Source organism: Engystomops pustulosus, chromosome 4 (assembly GCF_040894005.1).
Source record: "Engystomops pustulosus chromosome 4, aEngPut4.maternal, whole genome shotgun sequence".
NCBI classification, from domain to species: Eukaryota; Metazoa; Chordata; class Amphibia; order Anura; family Leptodactylidae; genus Engystomops; species Engystomops pustulosus.
The window spans coordinates 132,126,749-132,152,818 of record NC_092414.1 but is presented as its reverse complement, the minus strand read 5'-3'; the positions used below and the strand labels follow the sequence as shown (position 1 = coordinate 132,152,818).

The window sequence follows — 26,070 nt, the reverse complement described above, 5'->3', positions numbered from 1 at the left end:
ATAGGATTCTATTACCAATAAGGCAACATTTTGTAACTCATTAAAAGGAGTTTTTACAACGGACACGTCAGTAGGACAAAAGTATGATCACTTATCTGATAACTAGGACCTGAGACAATTCAGAAAAATGCTGGGATGGAAAATATTTCAGCCAAGGAAATAGCAAGGAACTAAGTGTGGGGATGTATTTCACCAACGCCTGCATTCAAAAAAGATGTGATGCACAAAACCTCTTGAAAGAAAGAATTACCGTATACATGGTTCAAATTGCAACATATGTGCCAAAGATCACTGGGTACTGACCTTCTTGGGGTTAATTTATACCAACTTATTCCCGCCCGGTTACAGTGGCGCACTGGTGACCCCTCCCTTTCCATAGAAAGTAATGGCGCACGGCCGTTGCTCTATCTTTTTTTAAGGCCATGGCATGGAATGTGCTCCCTGTAACTAGCCTAAGTGCTATAGCATCCTAGGTGGGACGTATATACAGTAATATATACGTATATACAGTAATGCCCCAATTGTGAATGAACCCTTATTAATGGTTTAAATTTAGAAACAAATTTATTGTTATGGAAGGTGCAGTCACAAACCTTACAAGTTCTTCCCAATATGCATGATAATAGGTATGAAGCATGCTCCACACCCTTTATTAAGTATCTTACCGTGGCTGGTTTTCCTGACTCACAGTTTCTGCACGCTGATAGCCGTTGTCTGCCACTTGAGTAGTGGAACGTTTTACGATCTGTTTAAGCTCGTGTTCTAGACGCTCCTTTATGGCCTTCACTGTTTCTGGAATCTTTTTCAGTTTTGCTAGGCCTTTTATAAGAACTCCCATAAAAACAATGCTGTTCTCCTCGGGGTCAGAATCAGGATCTTCTTTGATATCTTGAAGGTTTAGGTCCTTAACTGAGAAATGAATAACTATTAAAATAAATCTAATAGAACAAAAAGGGGGCAATATAACACATTCAGCTATGCAAACAATGAAAAAGCAGCCAAATTATCACCAGTAGTATTTTATTTTAAAGGGTATTGCTATTATCTTTATACTTTAGTTGTCACTGTCTCAGTGGCCATCCGAAACAGAGTGCATGAGTAGCCTATTATACTCCATAAAGAAATATACTAGTAAGCCAGAAGGTCTAACCTAGCCACTCTCTTTTATCACAACGCAAGCTCACAGGGTCGTACCTTGGCCTGATCACAAGTGCTTTTCCAGGGAAACACATGGGATTGGTAACCAGACCTTGGTGCCTTGTACTGTTTAAATGCAAGACCCAGGTGCTGGTTAACAATCGCATGCATTTCACTGGAAACGCATATGCGATGTGTCCCAAGACACTAGGTGCTGATTAATGATCAGATGCATTTCCACATAAGTGCACATGCAATCAAGCCGTGGCATGTCCCATGCCATTCTCTGTGACGTCATCAGTGGGTGCCAATTGTTGCAATGACACGGTATCAATGAGGACGTCATCGTAGCCTGCAAACAACGGCACATTCCACAGCTCTGCTGATGTATGGGAGATTTACAGGTGTCAAAAGACGGCGATGAAAGGCATTTTTTGTGCTAAGTTTTTGCAATTTTTTTAACGGTATTAAGACATAACTAAACCATATAAATTTCGCTGTGATTGTACTGTTCCAAACAATAAAGGAGACTGCAAATTGCAAGGCAAAAAATAAAACCCATCAAAATATGGCACAACTGTGTTTTTTTCCACTTTCACCACATTAGGATTTTTTTCCAGCTTCCCAGTAAATAACACAGAATATTACATCCTGCAACTAGAAAATACAATTTATCATGCAGATAACAAGCCCTCATATAGCTTTTTAAACTAAAAACTAGGTCATGAAGGGGTTAAAGAAAAACTTAGAGGACAGACATGAAGTCTGCAGCTAAATTAGACTGAAGGAGTAAAAATAAAAATTCAATTATATATCAGTGACGCTTCAGTTCCCCTTTAATGTTTTAGTAGAAAGCTTGCAGACACAACACACAATGTTAAGAAAAATATCATGCATAATAAACCTTACAAGGAACTTACCAGTGGAACAGCCTGGAGTGCCGAACTGAGAATTATCTAGGAACTTTCGTGGAGTAGACAAATTTGTTACATCAAGAAGAGGAAGTGGAGAATCCTTAGCCAGCGAACTGAAAAAATAAAATGAAAAGATAATAAATTCAATTTATCAAAACTATCAATGCGTTCTCTGCACTGGATTAAGGACACACCTAATTTATTAAAAGGTGCCTCAATACAGCACCCTTTGTTAAAGTGCCAAGTGGGTATGCACATGAACCATAAATTTTACAATACAAACGGATGTAAAATATATAAAATGTATGTTAAAGCGAACCTGTTGCCAGGAATGTTATTTTAGCAGGTGACAGGTTCCAATAGCTTATGCTAGGCTTTGTCAGTATTGTCAGCATTCTGGATAATTTCAGTAGTTTATAATTATTTATTTAACAGGACCTGGCTCCTGGCCAGCAGCATCTGGTGAGTCCTGGGGGAGGGGTAGCTGGAGCTTGTGTCTGCCTGTATCTCCCCATGCATTCTTCCTCTACTCCACACCATTCCCCTGGATATGGATGAGTGCAGAGGAGAGGAAACCGACACAGGAACACACAGGTTACAGCTGACCCCTCCTAGAACTCACCACATGCTGCTGACAGGGAGCCAGGTTATGTGAATTGAACTGCTATAAACTACTGAAATGATTATGAATACTGACAAAGGCATTTTTAAAATCCGCATAACATATGTCGTTCAGAAACCTAAAAGCAAATGTCAAGTTACACAAAAAAAAAATATAATAGTTTAATGTCGTCCAGAAAAAGCAAAGGAAAATGCTTGCTCATCTTTAGATACATGAACATGTAGCTTTCTAGCATATACCAGCTGTACAGATGTCAAAAAGGAGCCTCTTAACTTGTATGGGCTAAATGAGGGCCTATGGACACATCTAAGGTACCTACAGGGTGCTTCCCTCAGAATGTGCATTACTAATGGACTGTAAACAGAGCCCAAAACAATTAAGAAAAAACTTCAAATACTATACATACATGAACTGTTCTGCTTTTACAAGGAAAGCCTTCATATGCAACTATACTTCTCATTTATTTCAGCAGCTCCTTCTTTAAGTATTCATCTACTGATGCAAATCTCTATGAATATACATACACACACAATATACATACACACAAACACAGTTGGTTCTCTGACACACAGAATTTAGTTTGGCATATTTCCTTAACACCTACGGATGTGAACGCAATATCTAACCATCTAAAAATCGAAACATCCATTTATAATTCGCCCTGTGCACTCAGTAAGCGTCCTCCAACATCTATTAGCGTTGCCGTATAGCGAATGCTGGAGAAATGGCTACATCAGCATTCTATGTACTTCCTGGCTGACTGATTTCCCTTGGAAAATGAAGGAGATTCTACAGCTTCAATATGTGCTGACTGGTGACCTTATATGATAATACAGCTCCTGTGGGTAATGCCCTCAAATTAAAAGCCACAGAAAAAATGTCACGGTGGAACCAGGTTCCATTCAAACAATACCACAAGGATAATGTGCTATCTTTAGGAAATAAATGCACATTTCATAAGAGACCATAAAAGCTACAAATATAGCCATGGTATTAAAGCAACATGCATGTCAATTTTACATCACCCATAGACTACTGGAGAATAACAGTACATTTTATTGGTATCAAGCGAAATCCCCTTCATTTAATATAAGTGAAGCTACACTACATACATATCACGTTTTAGCCATCTGTTCTATGGATATGCTGGTCTGATTACAGACATGTCCTTACAACGGAGGGTAGGACGTATCCCACTGTATGCTCATATGGAGTGAGAAGTGGTCCTGCCCTTCCCCTTCCACCTGAAAGCGTGAGGAGGAGTCAGTTTGGCTGCTGCCGATGTTCAGGTTCAGGGATGTCTGTGTACACTCAACTGAGGCCGGATACAGATACAGTGTTGTTGGACCCATCCCCTATAGACGATAATATGTCGCTCAACAGAAGGGAGCAGGATGGAAAGAAGTAGAGTGTTTTCTGCTGGATGCAACATATATTCTGCAACCAGGGATAAAAAGAATGCCATCTTCTTCCAGTATAGTCTATGGATACTTTCGGCATATACGCTGGAAGCTTTCCTGGAGTATAAATGTATAACCAGAAAATAAATGTAGCCTTACAACTAACATGCCTGCACAGAAATGTCCTTTCCATTATGGCTCTATTATTTATAATGCAAACAACAGCATGGAAGTATGTCAGAAGGTAGATAACAAAGCAGGGGCTTCTATTTTATTAACATTTTGTTATAGTCCTGCATATTAGAGGGGAATAACGAAAATCTATAACAATGATGTGAACTTGTCCTAACCATAACACTATTATCTGAAGCACAAACTTCATAATCTTTAAAGAGTGGGTAATGCGTAAGAAGATTTGACAGTGTACCCGCTTCTGTTCTTATCCTGATTCCATTGCCCCACACGACTGGTAGATTTGATGTAGAGGTGACGATGGAGCTCGTCTATCAGCACCGAGTGCATGTTCATCTTCTTGCTGTGAAGTTCAAGACGTAGATCACTGAGACCTTCCACCTGGAGTAAAGGTCCTTCCAGAGAGTCCACTGCAGACACCTAGACAAAAACATATATTATATTGACATAGAAGAAATTACACATTCATTACCATTTTTAATATTCTTCAAGGTTATCCAAGGGAAATGCTGGAAGCAGAGTACCACTTTGCATCCCGATTCTAGGGATCCTTACACAATGTAATGGTAAGAGCTCACAAGTGTTTGCTGAGAAGCACAAAGCAATGGTCAACAACTAATGGCAATCCTGTTGTGAAGACCTCAACAAAATGCTAAGATAGCCGAACAGTCAATCCATAAATTTAACGCTCAGAAGCTACCTACCATGACTGTGATTGGGCAAGGGGACACCCCTGGCAATCAAAGCAAAATCGCTAGAAGCCAAACCGGCAATATGTACGAATTGTACGGGCCCACTCAACCCAAACTAGAAGTTCGGGTCCGCTCATCTCTACTCAGGAGGCCCCTATATGAATTACATTAAATGGTCAGCCAACTCAGATTACTTTAATGTGTATGATCTGTTTAACCCCTTAGGGACGTGGCCCTTTTTCGTTTTTGCATTTTCATTTTTCACTCCCCACTTTCAAAAATCTGTAACTTTTTTATTTTAAAGAGCTCTGTTTGGGCTTGTTTTCTGCGTAACAAATTGAACTTCATAGTGATGGTATTTATTATTCCATGCCGTATACTGGGAAGCGGGAAAAAATTCAGAACGCAGTGAAAATGATGAAAAAACGCATTTGCGCCGGTTTCTTGTGGGCTTGGATTTTACAGCTTTCATTTAGCGCCCCAAATCACATGTCTATTTTATTCTTTGGTTCGGTACCAAAGCACCGATCACGGCAGTGGCAGGCGGGTGTTGGCCGTATTATACAGCCGTTACCCGCTGTGTATGGAAAGGGCTCAGCTCGTGAGCTCTCTCCATACACCCCTTGCCGCACAAGGACGATATAGTTCTTCCTCAGTCGGCAAGGTGTCAAAGAGTAAATGTTTACCAACTCAACATATCCATTTCTAATGCTGCTCAATACACCACATTTGAGAAATCACATCTTAATATGTTACTTTCCCGCTCTATTGTTAGGTGGGTGGTTCTAACTTAGAGAAGACAACAAGAATGCAAAGAGTGGAGAAGTGGAGCAAGATGATTTATAAGAGTCTGCACCATTCTCCGCTCCATTCACCCTTTCATTTTTAACTGCAGAATAAGACTACACTGGGTTTGTCTTGTACAATGAAGACGCAGAGTCGTAGAAGGACTTTTAAAGGGGTTGTACGATCCCTGAACCTCCAAAACAAACTCATGGGTGTGATAAATACACCCCCTATTGCTGAAAATACAATAACTTCCACTTAAATGTCGTGGTAATTGCTATTTTTACAAAAAAAATGATCTCTTTATTGCTGCAAACAGGAACCGAGAAAGCAAGATGGCCGTCGCCGTATGCATTGAGACTATAAGTCCCATGATGCTTTGCTCCCATGAACCAGAGTGTGCTCATGCAATTGGCTGCTTGTTGTGTGATCTTGTATCATAGAGGGGTCGGAGGCAGGCACTGTCTATACAAGGAAGTAGGCTTTATGGAGAGTAACACTGTGTGCAGCACATCTGCGGGCACGCAGGAGGGTGAAGACTGCAAGTGGCGGTTGATCGCAGACTGCTTACCACGCATGCGCGACCAGCGCTGGGGACTGTGAAATTGTTGTTTCTCTGGAGATGGGCGACTATAAACACCTAGTGATCTTATAACTTTACAATACATTATCTCTAAAACTCCTTAGAATAGCTAGTAACATTAAATGAGTGAAGGGAGTGACTTTGGATTATCTAAAAGGTGTTTGGCAATGTCTCCGACTGTACAACCCCTTTAATGGAGACTATTTGCAGAGCCAAATTTTGTTTTAGATATTCTGGTAAAATACTAATTTATGAAACTAGACATAGCCTGGATATGGACATAATGTATTATGAAAATTGCCAGCGCTCGGCAATTTCCGTAAACTCCATAAAGATTAATAGAGCAGAATGGTCATGCACGGCCGTCTGCTCCATTGGTCTAAGGAGCAACGAGAGGTCTGATGGACCCCTCGTTTTTGCGATCTGCAGGATCTCCGTGGATAGGGCCTAACTTTTGTTGGTGGGAAAACCCCTTTAAGGAAGAGAAGCAAAGGAAATGTATTTTATATACTGTACACTATACAGTTAATATCTACTCTAATATTTATATATCTTCGTCCCACTTTAATAATGGTTTTAACATCTGTAAAGACAAGTACAAAAAAACTGAACAAACATTACTGTAATATATTTTGATTCAAACAATCATTTTTATTCTGTGTCAATATGTTAAGCGTTTAGACGGGAGGCTCATTTTTATTAATATTCTGGCATTGTTGTAAAGCAACCAGGGAGGGGAAAAAAAGAACATTTGCCATAAAATTACAATCAAATGTTCCAGTTGATGCATTTATTAGATACAGTCATTTGATTGCACCACTATTCTCTATTCATAGGGTTAATTTAGGTTTGAAATTGTATGCCGTTTTGTTCCTAAAGCTTTTGGAAAAGATGTCTAGTATTACAACTGAAGTACAGTGTGTTGATACAAAAATTTTGCGTAAAAGTTTATGTTTTTATTGTTGAGGTATTAAAAAAGTGACTTACAAGAAAGACTTTATCACTTGACAATGACTAGATCTATCTAGGGAGTCTGCATACTCCACCCACCATATACAGTTATCACCAACTTTATGCATGTAGACAGTCCCAGGCTATCCAAAAAACAATTATTAGATGGTTCCCAGAGGTCCTCTGGGCCTTTGTCTGATGATGCTCAGGCCTTCTTCATTTGTTTTAGACCTCCTGCCATAGTCATCATGTCCAACCCAAGTGATTGTATAGTCTTGAAGCATAACACATGCCAAACCCAAATGACCACAACAGGATCAGTGAGGGAGGACCTGGGCGCCTATGATGGAATAGCTATATATATGTTGTGGTAGGGACCTCCATATATTTACAATAACGTTATACGGTGATTTGTGCAGACCCTCCCCCAGTAACCGGTTGAGGTGTCACAAGTGAAATTATGGTCACAAGAAGAAATAGATCCAGTTTACAAATACTACAATGTGGGAGCCCAGTCCCTCCCCTCAATCCAGCACAATTGTGAAGGATATAACCAACCCTATGAATTCTTTTTTCCGGGTGCCGGGGCTTTCACCTATGCAGTTTTGCATGGCCAGAACTGCTGACAGACCCACAGAATTTCTGGAGATGCTAAATACTAGGCCGCTCAGTAACCTTGGACACACTTGTTAATAGTAATCACATCCACACAATGATCAGTAAATTATCAGTAAATTGGCTAGTCTCTCCTCATAAATCACAGCTCATAACTCATGTGCTTTGTGTATGCAAATAAAATTAAGGGTCATCTCCAAAACCAGGTGAATCCGCTTTCCTTTTAGTGGTCTAAAAGTGTATTTGTTCCCTGAGAAAACAAATCATTTTTTTCTTGCCACTATAATTACAATTATTTCCTCTTCTACACCCCACAACATGCAGGCGTTTTACCCTTCAGATGGCCTTGGAAATGACTGCGGTGAAAAGCCTTGGATATTCACAAGTTAATCCACAGAATGTAAAGTGGACATTAGCCACATAATGATCTGACTTTTTCGCGCCAAGATGTCATTTCACATCTTAACTTCTTTCTTCAATCATCAAAACCGTATACAGGCTTGTTTTTGACATTTTTTTTAAAAAGGCATCTACCACCAGTATGAAGGACTATAGGCTCCATAGGTGTTAATGCACCCTCAGACTCATTTACATACAGTCTGTCATCCTGGATGTAGATGTCCTTTAATGACCAAGTTTTGAGGTATGGCTTGTTTCTTATGTGACAACTTGTATTTTTTACAACTATTTTCAGTTTCATCTTATTTTATCATTTTAAAAAAAAAATTTTTTTTACCATGGATGGTTTAACAAAAGTCACATTTGTTTTAATTTTTCTTTTTTTTTTTTTTTAATTACAGTACAGGCGGTCCCCTACTTAGGAACACCTGACTTACATACGACCCCTAGTTACAAACGGACCTCTGGATATTGGTAATTTATTGTACTTTAGTCCAAGGCTACAATAAACAACTGTAACAGTTATCACAGGTGTCTGTAATGAAGCTTTATTGTTAATCCTGGTTCTTATAACAACTCAACATTTTTAAAGTCCAATTGTCACAGAGACCAAAAAAGTTCTGGCTGGGATTACAATGATAAAATATACAGTTCCGACTTACATACAAATTCAACTTCAGAACAAACCTGCCTGTATATACTCGAGTATAAACAAAAAACAGCAAAAAATGTGCTGTAAAACCCTAACTCGGTTTATACTAAAGTCTATTTAAAAGAAGAAAAAAAAAAAAGTGTCCTCACCCTCCGACACACCCCCCTGGGAGGTCCTCTTCTGTCCAACGATTTTCCGGCTCCCTCTCTCCGTGCGGTGTCATGGCTCGAGCTGTGACATCAGCGGCTCGCTGACATCTCAGTGTGTGCCGAAGGCAGCGCACACACCTTTAATTATTATTCAGTTACATCAGCTATGGAAGCGCTCATTGGACTCAAGGGTTGGACTTAAGGGTTGACAGGCTGCGTGTGGCCTGTCTGTGCAGCTCGTAAACCCCGGATCCCCCTTTTAGTTGAGATGAATGTGGCTGAACTTTATGTACAGGCTTTGGAGTGAAACCCCCTGCCATAGATAAGAGGAATAAAGCACTGGGAGTCAAAGTTGAAGATTCAGGGTTTGGCTTACCGACCCCACAGTCCTGCTTTAGACCATGCCTCTCAGGATCTAAGAGGCAAATGATGAGGACAGACCTGGGAGCCTTTATTTGGCCCTCAACTGTACTCCATCATGGATTTCAGGCTCAGCATTCCTGCCCAGCTTCCTGCAACCTGAAAGCAAAGTACCAATAATGGAAAGAAGCCGGGTACGAATGGGGTATAAAATACCAGATACATTTGCATTGTATTTGAATATAAGCATGAATCTGAACCTAAACATTTTAAATATTCTAAAATGAGTGAACATACCCTAAATGAAAGCAGCTATTCTTTAACAGAAAAAACCCAAGGGCAACAATAAAGGGCACTAATATAAAGAGGCCAGTCTGGATTGCAGATTTTCGTATAGCCTATGATCTATAGTTTATAATACTTAAATCAACACATTAAAAGAAATCTACCATCGGGAAACTACTTTCTGAAATAGTTTGATGCACATTGCCAGTCCAATCTCCAAACCGTTTTAGATAACTCTTGTCTGCAGCCTTTGTTAAAATAAACTTTAGTTATTCTTTATGCAAATTAATTGCAGGAGTTACAGGGGGCGTGGAGTAGACTCAAAGAGCTCTGGGGGCAAAGGCTATTCCACACCCCCAGTAGCCCTTGCAGATCCGCCTACCCGCTCGTCTTTTTGTTTGTGCGCGATTCTGGCAGCAAGGGCTATAGCTCCTGTTCCACTTTTGGGGATGCGCCCACAGACTGGGGGCTCTGCATTTGGGTGCGATTCTGGCAGCAAGGGCAGTAGCTCCTGTTCCACTTCCGGGGATTTGCCCGCAAACGGGGAGCGAGTCGTTGGCAGCAGGGGAGCTCTGTGTACAGACTGTTCCCAGGTTGCAGGTGCATTGCAGGCAGTGGAACTGAATTTACTGCATTTGCGCACAGCTTGCATGCTGCCGGAGATGCACCCCAAACAAAAAAAACGAGCGTGTAGGTGGATCTGCAGGGGCTATTGGGGGCATGGAGTAGCCTTCCATTCATTAAAAAGAATTCAGAAAGAAGTCTGATATGCACTACACAGAAAGTTACTGCAGATTATGCCATGAAAGGCAAACTAGTGATCACCTTACCCTTCACTTAATTACACGGAAGGGCTAGGCAAATTAAAACAAGGCAATAACGAAATCTTCTGTCTCACCACTTCAGCATCAAATTGTATTAACCTTCCTCAATTACTACAGATCCCATCTGCTGGTGAAAGGGTCATAACAGAAACGATACCCAGAACCACCGTGAAATCAGACATAGCTAACTACAGGTTTTAATTAATCTGTATTCATCCAGATGAAAAATCCTTTATTAGATGAGCTAACACTTGGGTGATCATGCTCTAGGGAAATACTGCATGTGTTGCTGAATTAAGCAAAGGGGTGAAGAGGTTGGGGGTCAAGAATGTATGAATGCAAATTAAGGCAACCTAGGAGAAGATAGTGGTAATGGGTAGCAGTAATGATAATGGAATCTGAAAGATGCAGAGTGAGAGAAGGGGTAGGGGTCTGCAATTAGACACAGACAGACATAAGAATACTTTGTCAATGGTGTTAAACCACGGCTCATATGCATAATTGGGAGCAAGTTCAGCAAACTTTCAGTCTCTAGAGGGATTGTAGAATTTAATGCAAAAAATAAGATGTTTAGCACTATATTGGCAAGAAAAAAGTTTTGATGTTTGATAAAAGGCAATAATTAAAGGAAACCTACCACCATGGATTTGCCTATTAAGGTAGATCCGGTGGCAGGTTTATCTAATCTATAGTAGGACAGCCCTTGTTATGGCTAATCCTTTAGTCCACCATGTCTTTTACAATTTTTAATTTCCCTAATATGCAAATTTACTAAAAAGAGACTAGTGGGGGGTGGATGCTACATAGGGCAGCTACTCCACGACCCAGTTGGCTCTTGTGATCCGCCTACCAATCCATCTTCAGCGCGCAGCTTCATGTAACTGTGCGCACTTGTCCGCGAATCAGAGTTCTGTGCATGCGCCGTAACTCAGTCTTCAGAGGCTTTCCGACAAGTGTGTGCAGCTACGAGGAGCTGCTCGCTGATGATGGATTGGAAGGCGGATTGCATAGGAGTAGCAGCGCCATGAAGCCTCAGCTCAGGCTACTCTACGTCCCAGTAGTCTCTTTAGTAAATTTGCATATAAGGGAAATTAAAAATTATAAAAGTTATGGGGGACAAGAGAATTGGCCATAATAAAAAAAAAAAATAAACATGTACCCACTCTGCCCCCCCCCCCCCCCCATTTTTCGCACCACAGCCCTTCTGTGAAGGTTTATTTTTTTAAGCAGCCCCTCCCCGGCCACCTCGCTCTTTTTACATACTCTCTGACAGCCCCTTTAACCACGCCCTCAGGAGGGAATTGAGAGAGACTCTGGCTGTTCCTCCTCATTAGCAAGTCACATTTCTCTCTCATTCCAGGGTGAAATTAGAGAGGGGTGGGTAAGCAGTGTCAGCATCAGTGTAGTGCCATAGGGCTCAGTATTGGGGCCACTTGTTTTTATATTAATATAAAATAATATTAATATAATATTTTTATTAATGACCTTGTAGTGGGTTTACACAGTCATGTTTCAATATTTGCAGATGATACCAAGGTGTGTAAAGTAATAAATACTGAGGTCGATAGTTTAGCATTATAGAAGGATTTGTGGAAGCTTGAGGAGAGAAATGGTTGATGAGGCTTAATGTAGATAAATGTAAAGTTATGCACTTAGGCCATGGAAACAAAGTATAAATAAGTTCTAAACAGTTAATACTTAGTAAAACTGGAGTTGAAAAGGACTAAGGGGTATTGGTGGATGGTAAACTTAATTTTAGTGACCAGAGCCAGGTGGCTGCTGCTAAGGCAAATAAAATTATGGGATGTATCAAGAGAAAAATAGATTCTCATGCTAAAGACATAGTTCTGCCCTTACACAAATCACTGGTCAGACCACACATGGAATATTGTGTACAGTTTTGGGCACCAGTGTATGAAAAGGACATAGTAAAACTGGAATGGGTGCAGAGGAGAGCAACCAAGATTATTAGGGGAATGGGAGGACTAGAATACAATGACAGACAAAACATTTGATATTATTCAGTTGAAGGAATAAATGGAGGGGAGACCTCATTACAATGTACAAATACCTGAACGGACAGTACAAGGATCTCTGCAAAGATCTTTTATACCTAGACCTGTGACCAGGACAAGGGGGCATCCTCTGCGCCTAGAGGAGAGGCGATTCTACCATCAACATAGACAAAGGTTCTTTACTGTACGAGCAGTGAGACTGTGGAACTCTCTGCCGCAGGAGGTTGTTATGGCGGACTCTATGTACATGTTCAAGAGAGGCTTGGGTGACTTTCCGGAGAGAAAAAATATCACAGGTTATGGGGAAAAAAACATTTATTTAAATCTTAAAGGTTGGACTTGATGGACTTGCGTCTCCTTCCAGCCTTATATACCATGATAGATTTCCTGTAAGTGAAGTTTCTCAGTAAAATCGATTTATTGGGATAACCCTTTTAAACATCACTTACTGTATGTCCATTCCAAATCTTTTGAGCCTCCTTCCAATCTAACTGGAAGATGACAATAGTCAAAATGCCAAAACATTTGTTTTGTTTTTGCTTCTGCCTCTCGTAATAGTTTTCACATAAAACTGAACGTCTGCTATAATTCCACTGAACTACAGCAGACGGAGGGTAAAACCAGCTCCATAAAGCTGTCAAAATAGTACTTCATGTTTACCCCATCCTACTGGGAAAAAGCTGCCATTCTTCTTCTAATAATTCTTCCTGGCATTAATCAGTCATTGTACATTAGAAGCAGCAGCTGGAGTGTTCCGAGTGATAATGAAACCTGCAACAAGCCATCTTCAGCCGTCTCTCGCAGACAATAAGGGAATTAAAATTTCAATTTAAATGCAGAGGTCTGAAACACGCTTCAGTGGCAAAATTACTTCAATTAATGTGAACGGAATATAAAGAGATGGCTGCGCCAAAGGTGATGCAGCAAACTTAAGAGTTGTGTCAATTAATGAACCCGGAGCTGAGCCACTGTCTGCCAGAGGTGTATATCACAGCATTAACCCATACAAGCAGTCATGTACCAGAATCAACTTGCATATAAAGTACGTAGCAATGTTACTCAACACAATTAGTAGGATGCTTTTATATTAAACGCTTGTATAAGATACTACATTAGGGTTGCACCAATATCAAAATTTTGTGCGCGATACAATACCCAGAAAAGTATTGCGATACTCGATGCAATATTTTCAACAAAAGAAAAAAAGTATTATCTGAATGTTTAGGGTGAGGTCACATGGGCGTTAACATTGCATTTAGAAATGCAAGAAGTAGATTAGAAACCTATCAGCTTTTTTTGCATATGTGAAAAAAAACGGATGGCCTACGGATACAATATGAACTGATCACATCCACATTTTTTGCAGATGAGCAACAGACACGCCCGTCTGAATGAGCCATTATTTTTTGTCTTATACATTTTTATTCCTTTAATTTAACTGTATTATATGCTTTAAATATTATAATCTCCATATTATTATAATCATCTCCATAATAATAATCTCCTTAATAATAATAATCATCTCCATAAAAATAATTTCAATAATAATCATCTCTATAATAATAATAATAATAATAATAATCTCTGAGAAGATCCTTTTCTGTATCCTAGAGGATAGAGGCTCTGTCCTGTATCTCTATGGCAGGTGGAGTGTGGAGGTTGTGTATTCAGATGCCGGGCTGGGCTAAAAATATTTAATTTTTAATTTAAAATATTTAATTTATTTAATTTAAATAGAGACCTTGAGTCTGGGGAAGCCCTGGGAGATGTGGAATCCATATATGGACAGATAGTGATATCTCCCTGATTACGTGGCTCCGGCTCTGCCGCTAACCCGAAACATCTACATGTGTCTCAGCTCTGAAGCCGGAGCTACTGCGCACGCGCAGAACCAAGCTTCGCAGATGAGTACGCGCAGCTCCTAGTAGTTGTGTGACGTAGATGCATTGGTAGGTGAAATGCAAGAGGCTACTCGAGGCTGCTCCAGCTAATGCACGCCCCAGTAGCCTCTTTAGGAAATTTGCATATTGGAGGAAGTAAAATTTATAATATTTCCGGGCCACTAAAGAATTAGCCCTAAAAAGGGCTACACTACTATACAATAAAAGGAACCTGCCACCGGATCTACCTTAATAGGTAGATCCGTGGTGGTAGGTTTTCTTTAAAACACATCTTTTTAGGCAGGCCTATCACACTCTGCTAACAGAAATGTCAACTCTCTCTTTACTAATCCATTCAATGTCCTCCTCCCGTCTGTTATCCAACAAACACCAGATATATACCAATTTCCAGGCTTCTCTGCAGTTACTTTCACCTTGGACCATGTATATAAAGTGATGTCTGACTATGGGTTCATTTAGCAGAATTTTTGATAAATTACTTTGTACTGTTCCCTTCATTAAGCGCGGGGCCCATGTCCGCTGGGTACTTCATTAAGCGCACTCCATAACCAAAGTTATGGAGGTAGGGGATCAAAGAGGCTACTGGAGCGTGGACTAGCCTCGCCATGAAGCCTCAGCTCCGGCTAATCCACAGCCCAGTAGCCTCTTTAGAAAATTAGCATATTAGGGAAATAAAAGTTATAAAAAGATACAGGGGACGTGAGGATTAGCCCTTAAAAGGGCTATCCTCACGTACAATAGAGGCACCTACCACCCGATCTACCTTAATATGTAGATCCTTGGTGGTAGATTTCCTTTAATAAGATGAAATACACCATTTCATATAAGTGCATGCAATAATGACTTACCATATAAACCCGTGTATCAGCAAAGATTTTCAGCTCAATTTTTGAGCTGAAAAATCACGACTCTCTGTATACACAAGCCAGTGTAAAATCTCAATTAAATACGGGTGTGGGGGGGTGGGGGGTCTGTGTTCCACGGCCGCCCAATCACCCTTATGTCAGCAAAAGATCAGACATGCGGTGTGCATATACGAGGTCTGCGGTGGCGTCAGACGCGGCACCATAGCACTAACCTATTGTTGGTGCAGCGCTGTGCTGCTCTCTTACCAGGCCTCTTGGTGTGCTGTAGCAGAAGGGAAGGAGTGTTCGGCGGCTGCATACTGTAATGACGAAGTATGCAGCTGCAGCTCCTGGTCGGGAGACTTCACTATGGTGCTTCCTAAGTCCCGCGGTGGGTGGAGGGGGGCTGGCAATTCTTCAAAATGGCAGCAGTGTGCCCAGATTGACAATATACCACCTAGACCAGTGATGGCGAACCTTTTAGAGCCTCAGTGCCCAAACTTCAACCAAAAGCCACTTATTTATTGCAAAGTGCCAGCGCAGCAATTTAAGCAGTAATGTATTTCTCCTTGTTCATTGACAACTTTCAATCCTTCAGCCTCCCAATGACACCAACCCAGTTGAAAGGAGGAGGGCAAATTCACATACCATTGTAGGAAGATTCTCCAGGCAGATTCTTTGAGTTCTGTCTGGTGAACTTCATTCTGGGGTGATGGCCTGGGTGCCCACAGAAAGGGCTCAGAGTGCCGCCTCTGGCACCCGTGCCATAGGTTCGCCACCACTGACCTAGACTGTCACAGTATATATATTTATCTGTCTGTGACAGTCTGTGAGGGCTGATCTTAGTCAGGGTGGGGAAGGGATTGGACAGGTGCTGCTGTCATAAAACACCTCCTCCAATCAGATCAATGCCATATGAGGTCACAGACCATGCTGTGTGCCAGCCTCTTTCGCTCAGTGTATCCTCGGAGGTTGACTGAAGGAGCTGTGCAGTGTCCATTTTAACTCCATACAAACTCCAACCAATACATTTTCAAAAACACTTATCCTACTGATGTCTGTAATTTTATTGGTATTCCTTTTTATTTTTGAAACATACCAGTAGCTGCGGCATTTTCCAACCTCGGCTTATACTCGAGTCAATAAGTTTTCCCAGTATTTTGTGGAAAAAGTGGATACCTCGGCTTATACTAGAGTATATACGGTATATACTGATTGTCTAAGCTTCAGTAAGCTAGTTTGGGTGACCCTTGCATTATAGTAACCTTTCTATGCCATCTACTAGCGATGTTAAATATCCATAAATGTAGTCCATGTCCCCCAAAAGGCATCTAAAATTAGTTTCAAGCTGTCTGAATATGGTGATCACTGGTTTAATGTATTAGTGGACTGTAGTTCTTACCAGCATGTCGGTGGCATTTAGATAGTGTTTACTAGCCATGCATTGTTCCAGTTTCTGTGGCACCTGCTTGATATTCTCAATTTCATCCAAAAGATTCAAGACGTGCTTGTGTTCTATCCCTTCAATCCACAACTTTCTGAGCTCATCACGTTTGCAATGAAGAAGCATCTTACAGGACAAAAGGTTCTCTTTAACCTGGCATGAAAATGGAACAGACCATAAGAAGAAGGATCACTGCAGTTCACTCACAATTCACGGGGATATTCCCATTTTGCATGGATATGGCATCAAGCTGGAATCAACCTCAGGGACCTGTACAAAGCCTGCGTATTTTGCAGGGAACATGTGAATGCAGTGGTTGCAGCTGACTGCAGAAAGGCTGGGAGAACCCATGTGCGGGAAATATCCAGCAATACACAAGCAATCTTAAAATCTATACGGAGTCTTGCCGACAAGCAAGTCCGATAAGTCAATCTCACATTGTGTGCTTGCTGCAACGTCCGGCCCGACACCAAGCATGTAAGTTCAGTTCCGGTTTCAACATCAAGCCGGACGTTCCAGCAATTGATGCATCAAACTCGCTTGTGGGCAAGAGGCCCAAGACTCACAAATGATGAAACCTTACTTGTGTCTAACAAATAATTTGGAATAAAAAAAGAAATGTCAAGGTTCTTGCATTTAAGCCTATAGTAACATGCGAGAAAAATATTCCAGCAGCAGCAAAATGGAAATAACATGGGCCCAGTTAACACTTGTGTTTGGAACTCCATTATGATAACGTATAATTAAAGTTACAGAAGTATTAGGGGTTAAACACATCCCTTAAGGACCAGGTCCTTTTTCGCTATTGTGTTTTTATTTTTCACTCCAGACCTTCAAAAATCTATAACTTTTTTTTATTTTTCCATGTAAAGAGCTGCGTGAGGGCTTGTTTTCTTCATAAGAAATCATTGTGACTATATTTAATATTCCATGCTGTGTACTGGGAAAAAAATTCAGAATGCAGTGAAATTGGTGAAAACATCAATTTGCGCCATTTTCTTATGGGCTTTGATTTTACGGCTTTCACTGTGCGCCCCAAATGACACGTCTACCTTATTCTTTGGGGCGGTACGATCACGGGGATACCAAATGTATGCAGGTTTTATTACGCTTTCATACATTTACAAAATCTAAAACCTCCTTTGCAAATAACTTTTTTATACTTTGCTGTAAGGAGCTGTGTGTGGAGTCAATTCTTGCTACTTTTTATGACGTTTTCAATGCTACCATATTGGTGACTGTACGGCCTTTCAATCACTTTTTATTATATTTTTAATATTTTTGCCAAATGCCAAAAAGTGGCATTTTGGGCACTTTTTTCCCGTCACGGGGGTTAAACGTCAGGAATAAGCGTTATTATATTTTTCTATATTGCTGATTTATATTAGTTCTAAGGAAAGGGGGGTGATTTGAAATTTTATGCTTTTTTTCTATTTTTCAGACCCCCTAGGGTACTTTAACCCTAGGATGTCTGATTGATCCTACGATATACTGCCATACTACAGTATGGTCAGGACCCAGAGTAGAGCGCCCGCAGGAGAGGACCCAGGAGTGATAAGTCATTGTCAGCTGCACTGTACTTCTCTTGGGTCCTCTCCTTCCCCTTGCGCATTTCTGCTCCGGGTCCTGAACCCACGGCATGTGGGATACAGAGCTGCACCTGTAAGAGAGAAGAGCCGGCAGTCAAGGGCTAGGCTCTGAGGGGCTCCAGCATCGGCAAGGGCTAGGCTCTGAGGGGCTCCAGCATCGGCAAGGGCTAGGCTCTGAGGGGCTCCAGCATCGGCAAGGGCTAGGCTCTGAGGGGCTCCAGCATCGGCAAGGGCTAGGCTCTGAGGGGCTCCAGCATCGGCAAGGGCGAGGCTCTGAGGGGCTCCAGCATCGGCAAGGGCGAGGCTCTGAGGGGCTCCAGCATCGGCAAGGGCGAGGCTCTGAGGGGCTCCAGCATTGGCAAGGGCTAGGCTCTGAGGGGCTCCAGCATTGGCAGGGCTATGCTCTGAGGGGTTCCAGCATTGGCAGGGCTATGCTCTGAGGGGCTCCAGCATTGGCAGGGCTATGCTCTGAGGGGCTCCAGCTTTGGCAGGGCTATGCTCTGGAGTCTCCAGTACTATTATTGTCTACTCTGAGTGCAGCACTTATGACATTTTGGCCCTGGGACCAATAAATGTTTCTCACCACTAGCCAAAATCATTAGAACAGACATTTAAAAGAAATGCTTATCATTTATTATATGTTTGTGGAGTCGTAGTCGGTGTACTTTATCACCAAAGCGACAACGTGTAAGGACTGGGACATCACAGGGGAACCACCCCGAACATTGGCAGTAACCAATCACTGGCTGCTGCCGATTTCTACAACCCCCCCCCCCCCCCCCAAAACCCAATCTGACACTTAATGACTGTGGTAATCTTTTTATATTTGTTATTCATGGTCTCTGTCCTTCTAAAATCAACTTTTTAACTTATGTTAACAAACCTGAAAGGCTACCGGGGTGGTTCCCAGAGCCCCTCCATGCTGCAGATTCAAAGGATGTTACCCTGTCTCACCCTGCAACAGAGGAAGTTTTATGATAATTTTAAAAGTTGCTTTTATAAGGAAGGAGGCCATGGATAGCAAATATCTTACGATTACCACAGCCACAAGGCCTGGATCTATTAGTAGGTCTCTCTGGTTCATTCATGCTGGATTTTCCACAATTGTGCTTGACCCACGCAATAAATTATTCCAGCCCTTGTGGTAAAATACTGAAGAAATATTTGTATTATAACATCATTTTAGGTATATATACAGCATCGAGCAAATATTTTTTACAAACTATTTTATTCAGGACAGATACAGACACTTTGCTAGTGACTGACCTGCTTGATCTTATTGCGGGAGTTGGTGATCCGTTCAGTTATGTTCTGGTAGGTGCGTATGGCAGTAGTCAGCTCTGTGAAGTGCTGCTCTATCTTCTTGTCCAGGTCCTTATCACAGCTCTCATAAGCTGCCTCCAAACGCCCCCTCTCCGTCTCTCTGTCTTCCACATCATCACTAGCTGAAAGGGTCCTGGAACAGAGGGAAACATTTTCTAGGCAATTAACAATATACTAGACACTAGTAAGTACTAGACATGGGACATTTGCAGGTTATTTAAGGTGTTCATGCACATAAAATGGCCAAGTAAACTTATCTGTACTGGTGTCCCCCCCCCCCACTACCCAGACAAGGGTAATATCAGGAAAGAGAAACAACAGCATCAGTCAGATCTCAGCATAGCTGATAATTGTTTTCCTCTCCTAACTGTGAACCTGCACACCTTCATCTAAACCGCGCATCCATGTGTAAGAGCAGGGAGGAATATAGCAGCGCTGTACAGCAACTTCACATTGAACTTACTGTACATGGCAGAAATTAACCAAAGCCTTTTCCGGTAAAAAAAAATAAAATAAAAACTAAAAACTGGGAACATTTACTAAGCCAAATGTTCCAGAATTCTTATTAAATTTGCTGAACCACCCTGTGACCAACAAAGAAGCAAGGGATACACAAAAACAAAACAGCACAACTATTTAATGCACATAAGACAATCCCTTTTATTGGCAGCAGAGGTCTTCGTCCCTGCACTGCGGCAGTAGAAGTGACCTATGTACTTAGGTAACCTGTCACCAGGGACCTCATTTTCACTTAAGACAGGTTACAGTAGCCCATTACAGCTGCATTGCAAATCTGCCTTTCTGCTTTATTCTGCCTTTCTGCTCTATTGTAAGGTAAATGCCTTACAATACAATTGTGTGTTATAACTTGACTTGCACCCTGACAGAGTCCTATGTGTAGTTCAAGGGGTTGAGCTTAGGTTTGGATGAATTTCAAACAACACATGACTTGTCTGTGCTCAGCTCTCAGCCCCCACCTCTGTGCTCCTGTACAGCTCCTCCCTCCTGCTCCTTCACATAGCTCACCGCCTAGTGAGCTGACATCAGTGGGAGAGGAAGGAGCTGTACATGTGGGGGCCAAGAGCTATGCAGTCTGCAGCACAGAAATGTTTTTTTTAAATGCATTCAAACCAAAGAACAACCCCTAGGACTAGACAGAGGATTCTGTCGGGGTGCATGGTAAGTTATAACACACAATTATATTGTAATGCAAATGCTTAGAGAAAGCAGAAAGGCAGATTTACACTGCAGTTGTAATGGGCTTTTGCAAACTGCCTTTAGTGAAAAGGTCCCTGGTGACAGGTTCCCTTTAAGAACTCCTGTGTGCCCATGACGCTGCCCAATGCAGTAAAGATCCAGCCATATTTCCCTATTCTGCTACCAACCATCTGCTACCCCATATCAACTATGTTTTTTTACTTTGTTTCTTTTTATGTGATCACATAGACATGGGTAGGGGGATATGGACATCTGCTTTCTGGACATATAGTGCAGAACTGGTGTAGGCAATTAACTGTACTATTTTTATTCTCCTTGCTGCAGTATGAGAGGAGCTAGAAGAACACAAACACTCAGTAATGGTGGCAGTAAACTGCACTCCTTCTTCTCCCGTGTATGCAGTAGAGAGAAGGGTCGATCACTGCCACTATGATCGGGCAATGTAATATAGACATTGGTCAGTGTTCCTCTGCCCACTATTATTATACCTAAACAAGATACTGCTGAGAATATTCTACAGGTCCAAACAGTTGGCATTGAAACATGAACTCTCTTCCACTTGTTGAATACCCCAGCCCTAGGCAGTGGATAAACCAGAAAGAGCTCTACATGCCGGCTAGCTGCTGCTACCATTAGAGGGAGCCTTAATGCTTACTGCACTAGATGGAGCTCTCGGTCCTTCTAGTGGCAGGGGTAGGGGTAGGAAGCTCATACTGGTGATGAATTTCTCACATATGCTGAAACACCAGACACTTCCACTAGAAATAAGCCCCCCCCCCCCCCCCCCCATTGTAGAGAAAATCTAGTGCCTTCCTGTGTCCCACATGAGTTCTGAGCAATCCGGAAATAGATATTTTGGAGCATCCTGTCCATTTGTACACTTTCATGTAGATTCTCTTCCTGACTCACTTTTGTACAAGTACACTTCCTAAGCAAACTCCCATCAAAGTGAATGGAGAGAGACGCACATGTGGCCATGGCTCCATGATTCACAGCAGTCATGTCATCAGGCAGGATAAAACCCCTGGAAAGGCCCATGGTTAAGGACACTACATTTTAGAAAAAAAAACTTCATGGATTTATTTGAATCAAAAGAAAATATATCTACAAGAACAAATCACTATTCCCTTTTACTTTAGGGCCAACATCTGTCACAGCTTTATTACTACAAAAAAAGGGAAAAAAAACCTGACTGGCTGCAGCAGTCTCATGTCACACTGGACAACCCCTTAGACCAGTGATGGCGAACCTTTTAGCGTCCGAGTGCCCAAACTGCAACCCAAAACCCCCCTTATTTATCGCGAAGTGCCAAGCAAAAATTAAAGTATTACCTTATTGCTTCCCTGTTCAACAACTTTCAATCATATTTGCCTCCTGAGGACAGCAACACAATAGAAAGATGGAAAATTTTCATCATTTTAGCTGCTTTCCAGTGTCCCTATGTACACAGAGAATCGTGGGGCAGCAGGAGGTCCTCCAAAGATAATTTGCCCCTGTCTAATTCTCCCTCTTCCTACTGTCCCAAGTAACAAAGTAATTATTAAAATATGACTGAAAGCAGCGTCTCTTAAGTTGCTTGGAACTGCAAGAAGATTCTTTGAGTCCTGTCCGGTGTGCTGGGGCGATGGCCCGGGTGCCCACAGAAAGAGCTCTGAGTGCTGCCTCTGGCACCCGTGCCATAGGTTCGCCACCACTGCCTTAGACCATGGTGACTGCTGGACACTGCTGTGTACCCATGCTGTGATGTTCTTGGCATGCACATACTTGGTTTCCTTTGAATGAGATAGGAATGGAGTAACACAAATGGAAAAATGAAACGCACATCAGCAGATGAAAAGTTGATCCAGCTGAGCTGAGCTGTTTCTTCATCAGCAGCATGGATTTTTTAGAATCTAGTTATTTTTCCAATTTTTATGAACATGTCCACCCTTGTTACATATGGAAATCGCAAACGGGACAGGAGAGGTGCCCAGCTTGTAAAGGAACAGCCTACAGTGAAACAGGCCTGTGTACTGCACAAATGGCACCACAGTGACCCTAAACACTCTACATCTGACCCAGGAATTGGTGGCCCTGCACACTGCCCAGAAGTAAATGGCCAAACACAATGCCAGTCTAATGCAGGAATGAATGTCTCTGCACAGCTAGAAGAGGAAAGCATGGCACTGCAAACTGCCCTGCTGTCACATGAATACATTGCCCTGCTCATTGCCACAGGAATGAATGAACCAACTTACTTCCTTGTTGGAAGAAGAATGGCCTAGCGTACTAAGTAGTTGGCACAAGAATGGCTAGACCTGTATCCTTCTCATCTGTCACTGGAATGGATGATCCTGCACAGTGGACAACTGGCACGGAAATGGGTTCAAGTCCCACCCAGGTCAACATCTGCAAAGAGTTTGTATATTCTGTCTGTGTTTGCGTGGGTTTCCTCTGGGTCCTCCAGTTTCCTCCCACACTCCAAAACATACTGTTAGGTTGATTAGATTGTGAGCACCATTGGGGACAGGGACCAATTTGGCAAGCTCTGTGCAGCGCTGCGTAATCTGTGTGCGCTAAATAAATAAAGGAATTATTATTATATTTCTGCATACTGCTCAGCAGGCACTAGCATACATGGCAATGCACATACATACAGTATGAACTGTCCTGTATGATGCATAGCTGGCATATGAATGGTTGTTCCTGCATATACTGAACATCTTTTGTGACACTGCAGGCGCTCACTGCCCAGCTGGCTCAAGAATGGGAAGTCCTGCAAACTTCCCAGCTGGCACAAGAATGGGTGGTCCTGCATACTGTCCAGCTGGCACAAGAATGGGAGGTCCTGCATACTGCCCAGCTGGCTCAAGAATGGGAGGTCCAGCAAACTTCCCAGCTGGCACAAGAATGGGAGGTCCTGCATACTGCCCAGCTGGCACAAGAATGGGAGGCCCTGCATACTGCCCAGCTGGCTCAAGAATGGGAAGTCCAGCAAACTTCCCAGCTGGCACAAGAATGGGAGGTCCTGCATACTGCCCACCTGGCACAAGAATGGGAGGTCCTGCATACTGCCCAGCTGGCACAAGAATGGGAGGCCCTGCATACTGCCCAGCTGGCACAAGAATGGGAAGTCCAGCAAACTTCCCAGCTGGCACAAGAATGGGAAGTCCTGCAAACTTCCCAGCTGGCACAAGAATGGGTGGTCCTGCATACTGTCCAGCTGGCACAAGAATGGGAGGTCCTGCATACTGCCCAGCTGGCTCAAGAATGGGAGGCCCTGCATACTGCCCAGCTGGCTCAAGAATGGGAAGTCCAGCAAACTTCCCAGCTGGCACAAGAATGGGAGGTCCTGCATACTGCCCAGCTGGCACAAGAATGGGAGGTCCTGCATACTGCCCAGCTGGCACAAGAATGGGAGGCCCTGCATACTGCCCAGCTGGCACAAGAATGGGAAGTCCAGCAAACTTCCCAGCTGGCACAAGAATGGGAAGTCCAGCAAACTTCCCAGCTGGCACAAGAATGGGAGGTCCTGCATACTGCCCAGATGGCTCAAGAATGGGAAGTCCTGCAAACTTCCCAGCTGGCACAAGAATGGTAAGTTCTGCATACTGCCCAGATGGCACAAGAAAGGGAGGTCCTGCATACTGCCCTGCTGGCACAAGAATGGGAGGTCCTGTATACTGCCCAGCTGACACAAGAATGGGAGGTCCTGCATACTGCCAGCTGGCACAAGAATGGGAGGCCCTGGATACTGCCAAGCTGGCACAAGAATGGGAGGCCCTGCATACTGCCCAGCTGGCACAAGAATGGGAAGTCCTGCATACAGACTAGCTGGCACAAGAATGGGAAGTCCTGCATACAGACTAGCTGGCACAAGAATGGGAGGTCCTGCATACTTGCCAGCTGGCACAAGAATGGGAGGTCCTGCATACTTGCCAGCTGGCACAAGAATGGGAGGTCCTGCATACTGCCCAGCTGGCACAAGAATGGGAGATCCTGCATACTGCCCAGCTGGCACAAGAATGGGAGGTCCTGCATACTGCCCAGCTGGCACAAGAATGGGAGGTCCTGCATACTGCCCAGCTGGCACAAGAATGGGAGGTCCTGCATACTGCCCAGCTGGCACAAGAATGGGAGGTCCTGCATACTGCCCAGCTGGCACAAGAATGGGAGGTCCTGCATACAGACTAGCTGGCACAAGAATGGGAGATCCTGCATACTGCCCAGCTGGCACAAGAATGGGAGATCCTGCATACTGCCCAGCTGGCACAAGAATGGGAGATCCTGCATACTGCCCAGCTGGCACAAGAATGGGAGATCCTGCATACTGCCCAGCTGGCACAAGAATGGGAGGCCCTGCATACTGCCCAGCTGGCACAAGAATGGGAGGTCCTGCATACTGCCCAGCTGGCACAAGAATGGGAGGCCCTGCATACTGCCCAGCCATTTGCCACTGGCACAGCAATGCATGATCTTGACTACCACTCAGCAGGAACAATAATGGATGGCCTTGCATAGTGATGTGTAGTGATGGCACATACACGTTATACAAATGTTACTATTTTACATCATATCCCAAGAGCAGATATAAACCCCTATGAGAAGCGACATATCACTGGGCACCCAGTCACACACAGATGAATGCGGGGGCACACACACAAGTTCCGGTACATCACCCACCTAATGACAGAGATCAGTAACCCGGACGGGTCTTTGCTTTTTCCCATCTGGGCCCGGTATCCGGACATCTTTAGGTTCTCGCTTCTTACTCACACCAAAACACTGTCACACTGTAGCACTGTAGCACCGCGCAGCCGCAGATCGGCCTCAGCCAATAAGATGTCAGTGAAGCCCGGAACTCAGGCAGTAGATGCTAAAGCTAAAGGACCTTAGGTGATGTCATGATCACGTGATCAGTCACGTGTGTGGGAGGAGCCAAAATCCGCGTTTTGCTGCTAGTGCTGGAGGAGTTCTGTGAACAGGATCATATTTATCATCGCTATCAAACCCGATTTTTCTTATCTGACACTTGTCACTATGTGCAGCCAGAAATTTAGAGCCGGGTAACTTATCCCGCTGATTTTTTTTGAGGCACTTCATGGTAGTGGTAAATTCTGGTTGATGTTTTGTATTTATCTATGGATAAAACTAAGAACTTTTGTGAAAACTTTGAACATTTTATAAGAACGTCC

At 42.9% G+C, this 26,070-nt stretch overlaps 1 protein-coding gene across 1 annotated transcript in view; it reads right to left on the bottom strand.

Moving 5' to 3' along the window:
• The window catches only part of EXOC4 (exocyst complex component 4), a 261,581-nt gene extending 235,833 nt beyond the window's left edge, over positions 1-25,748 (bottom strand). The window contains exons 1-6 of the mRNA XM_072147478.1: positions 25,559-25,748; positions 19,622-19,811; positions 16,725-16,919; positions 4,501-4,685; positions 2,058-2,164; positions 666-909 (exon numbers count right to left, since the gene is read on the bottom strand). Coding sequence (XP_072003579.1) covers positions 666-909; positions 2,058-2,164; positions 4,501-4,685; positions 16,725-16,919; positions 19,622-19,811; positions 25,559-25,626 — 989 coding nt within the window. The 5' untranslated portion in view covers positions 25,627-25,748. The remainder of the gene's footprint in view (positions 1-665; positions 910-2,057; positions 2,165-4,500; positions 4,686-16,724; positions 16,920-19,621; positions 19,812-25,558) is intronic.
• Between the last annotated feature and the right edge of the window lie 322 nt (positions 25,749-26,070).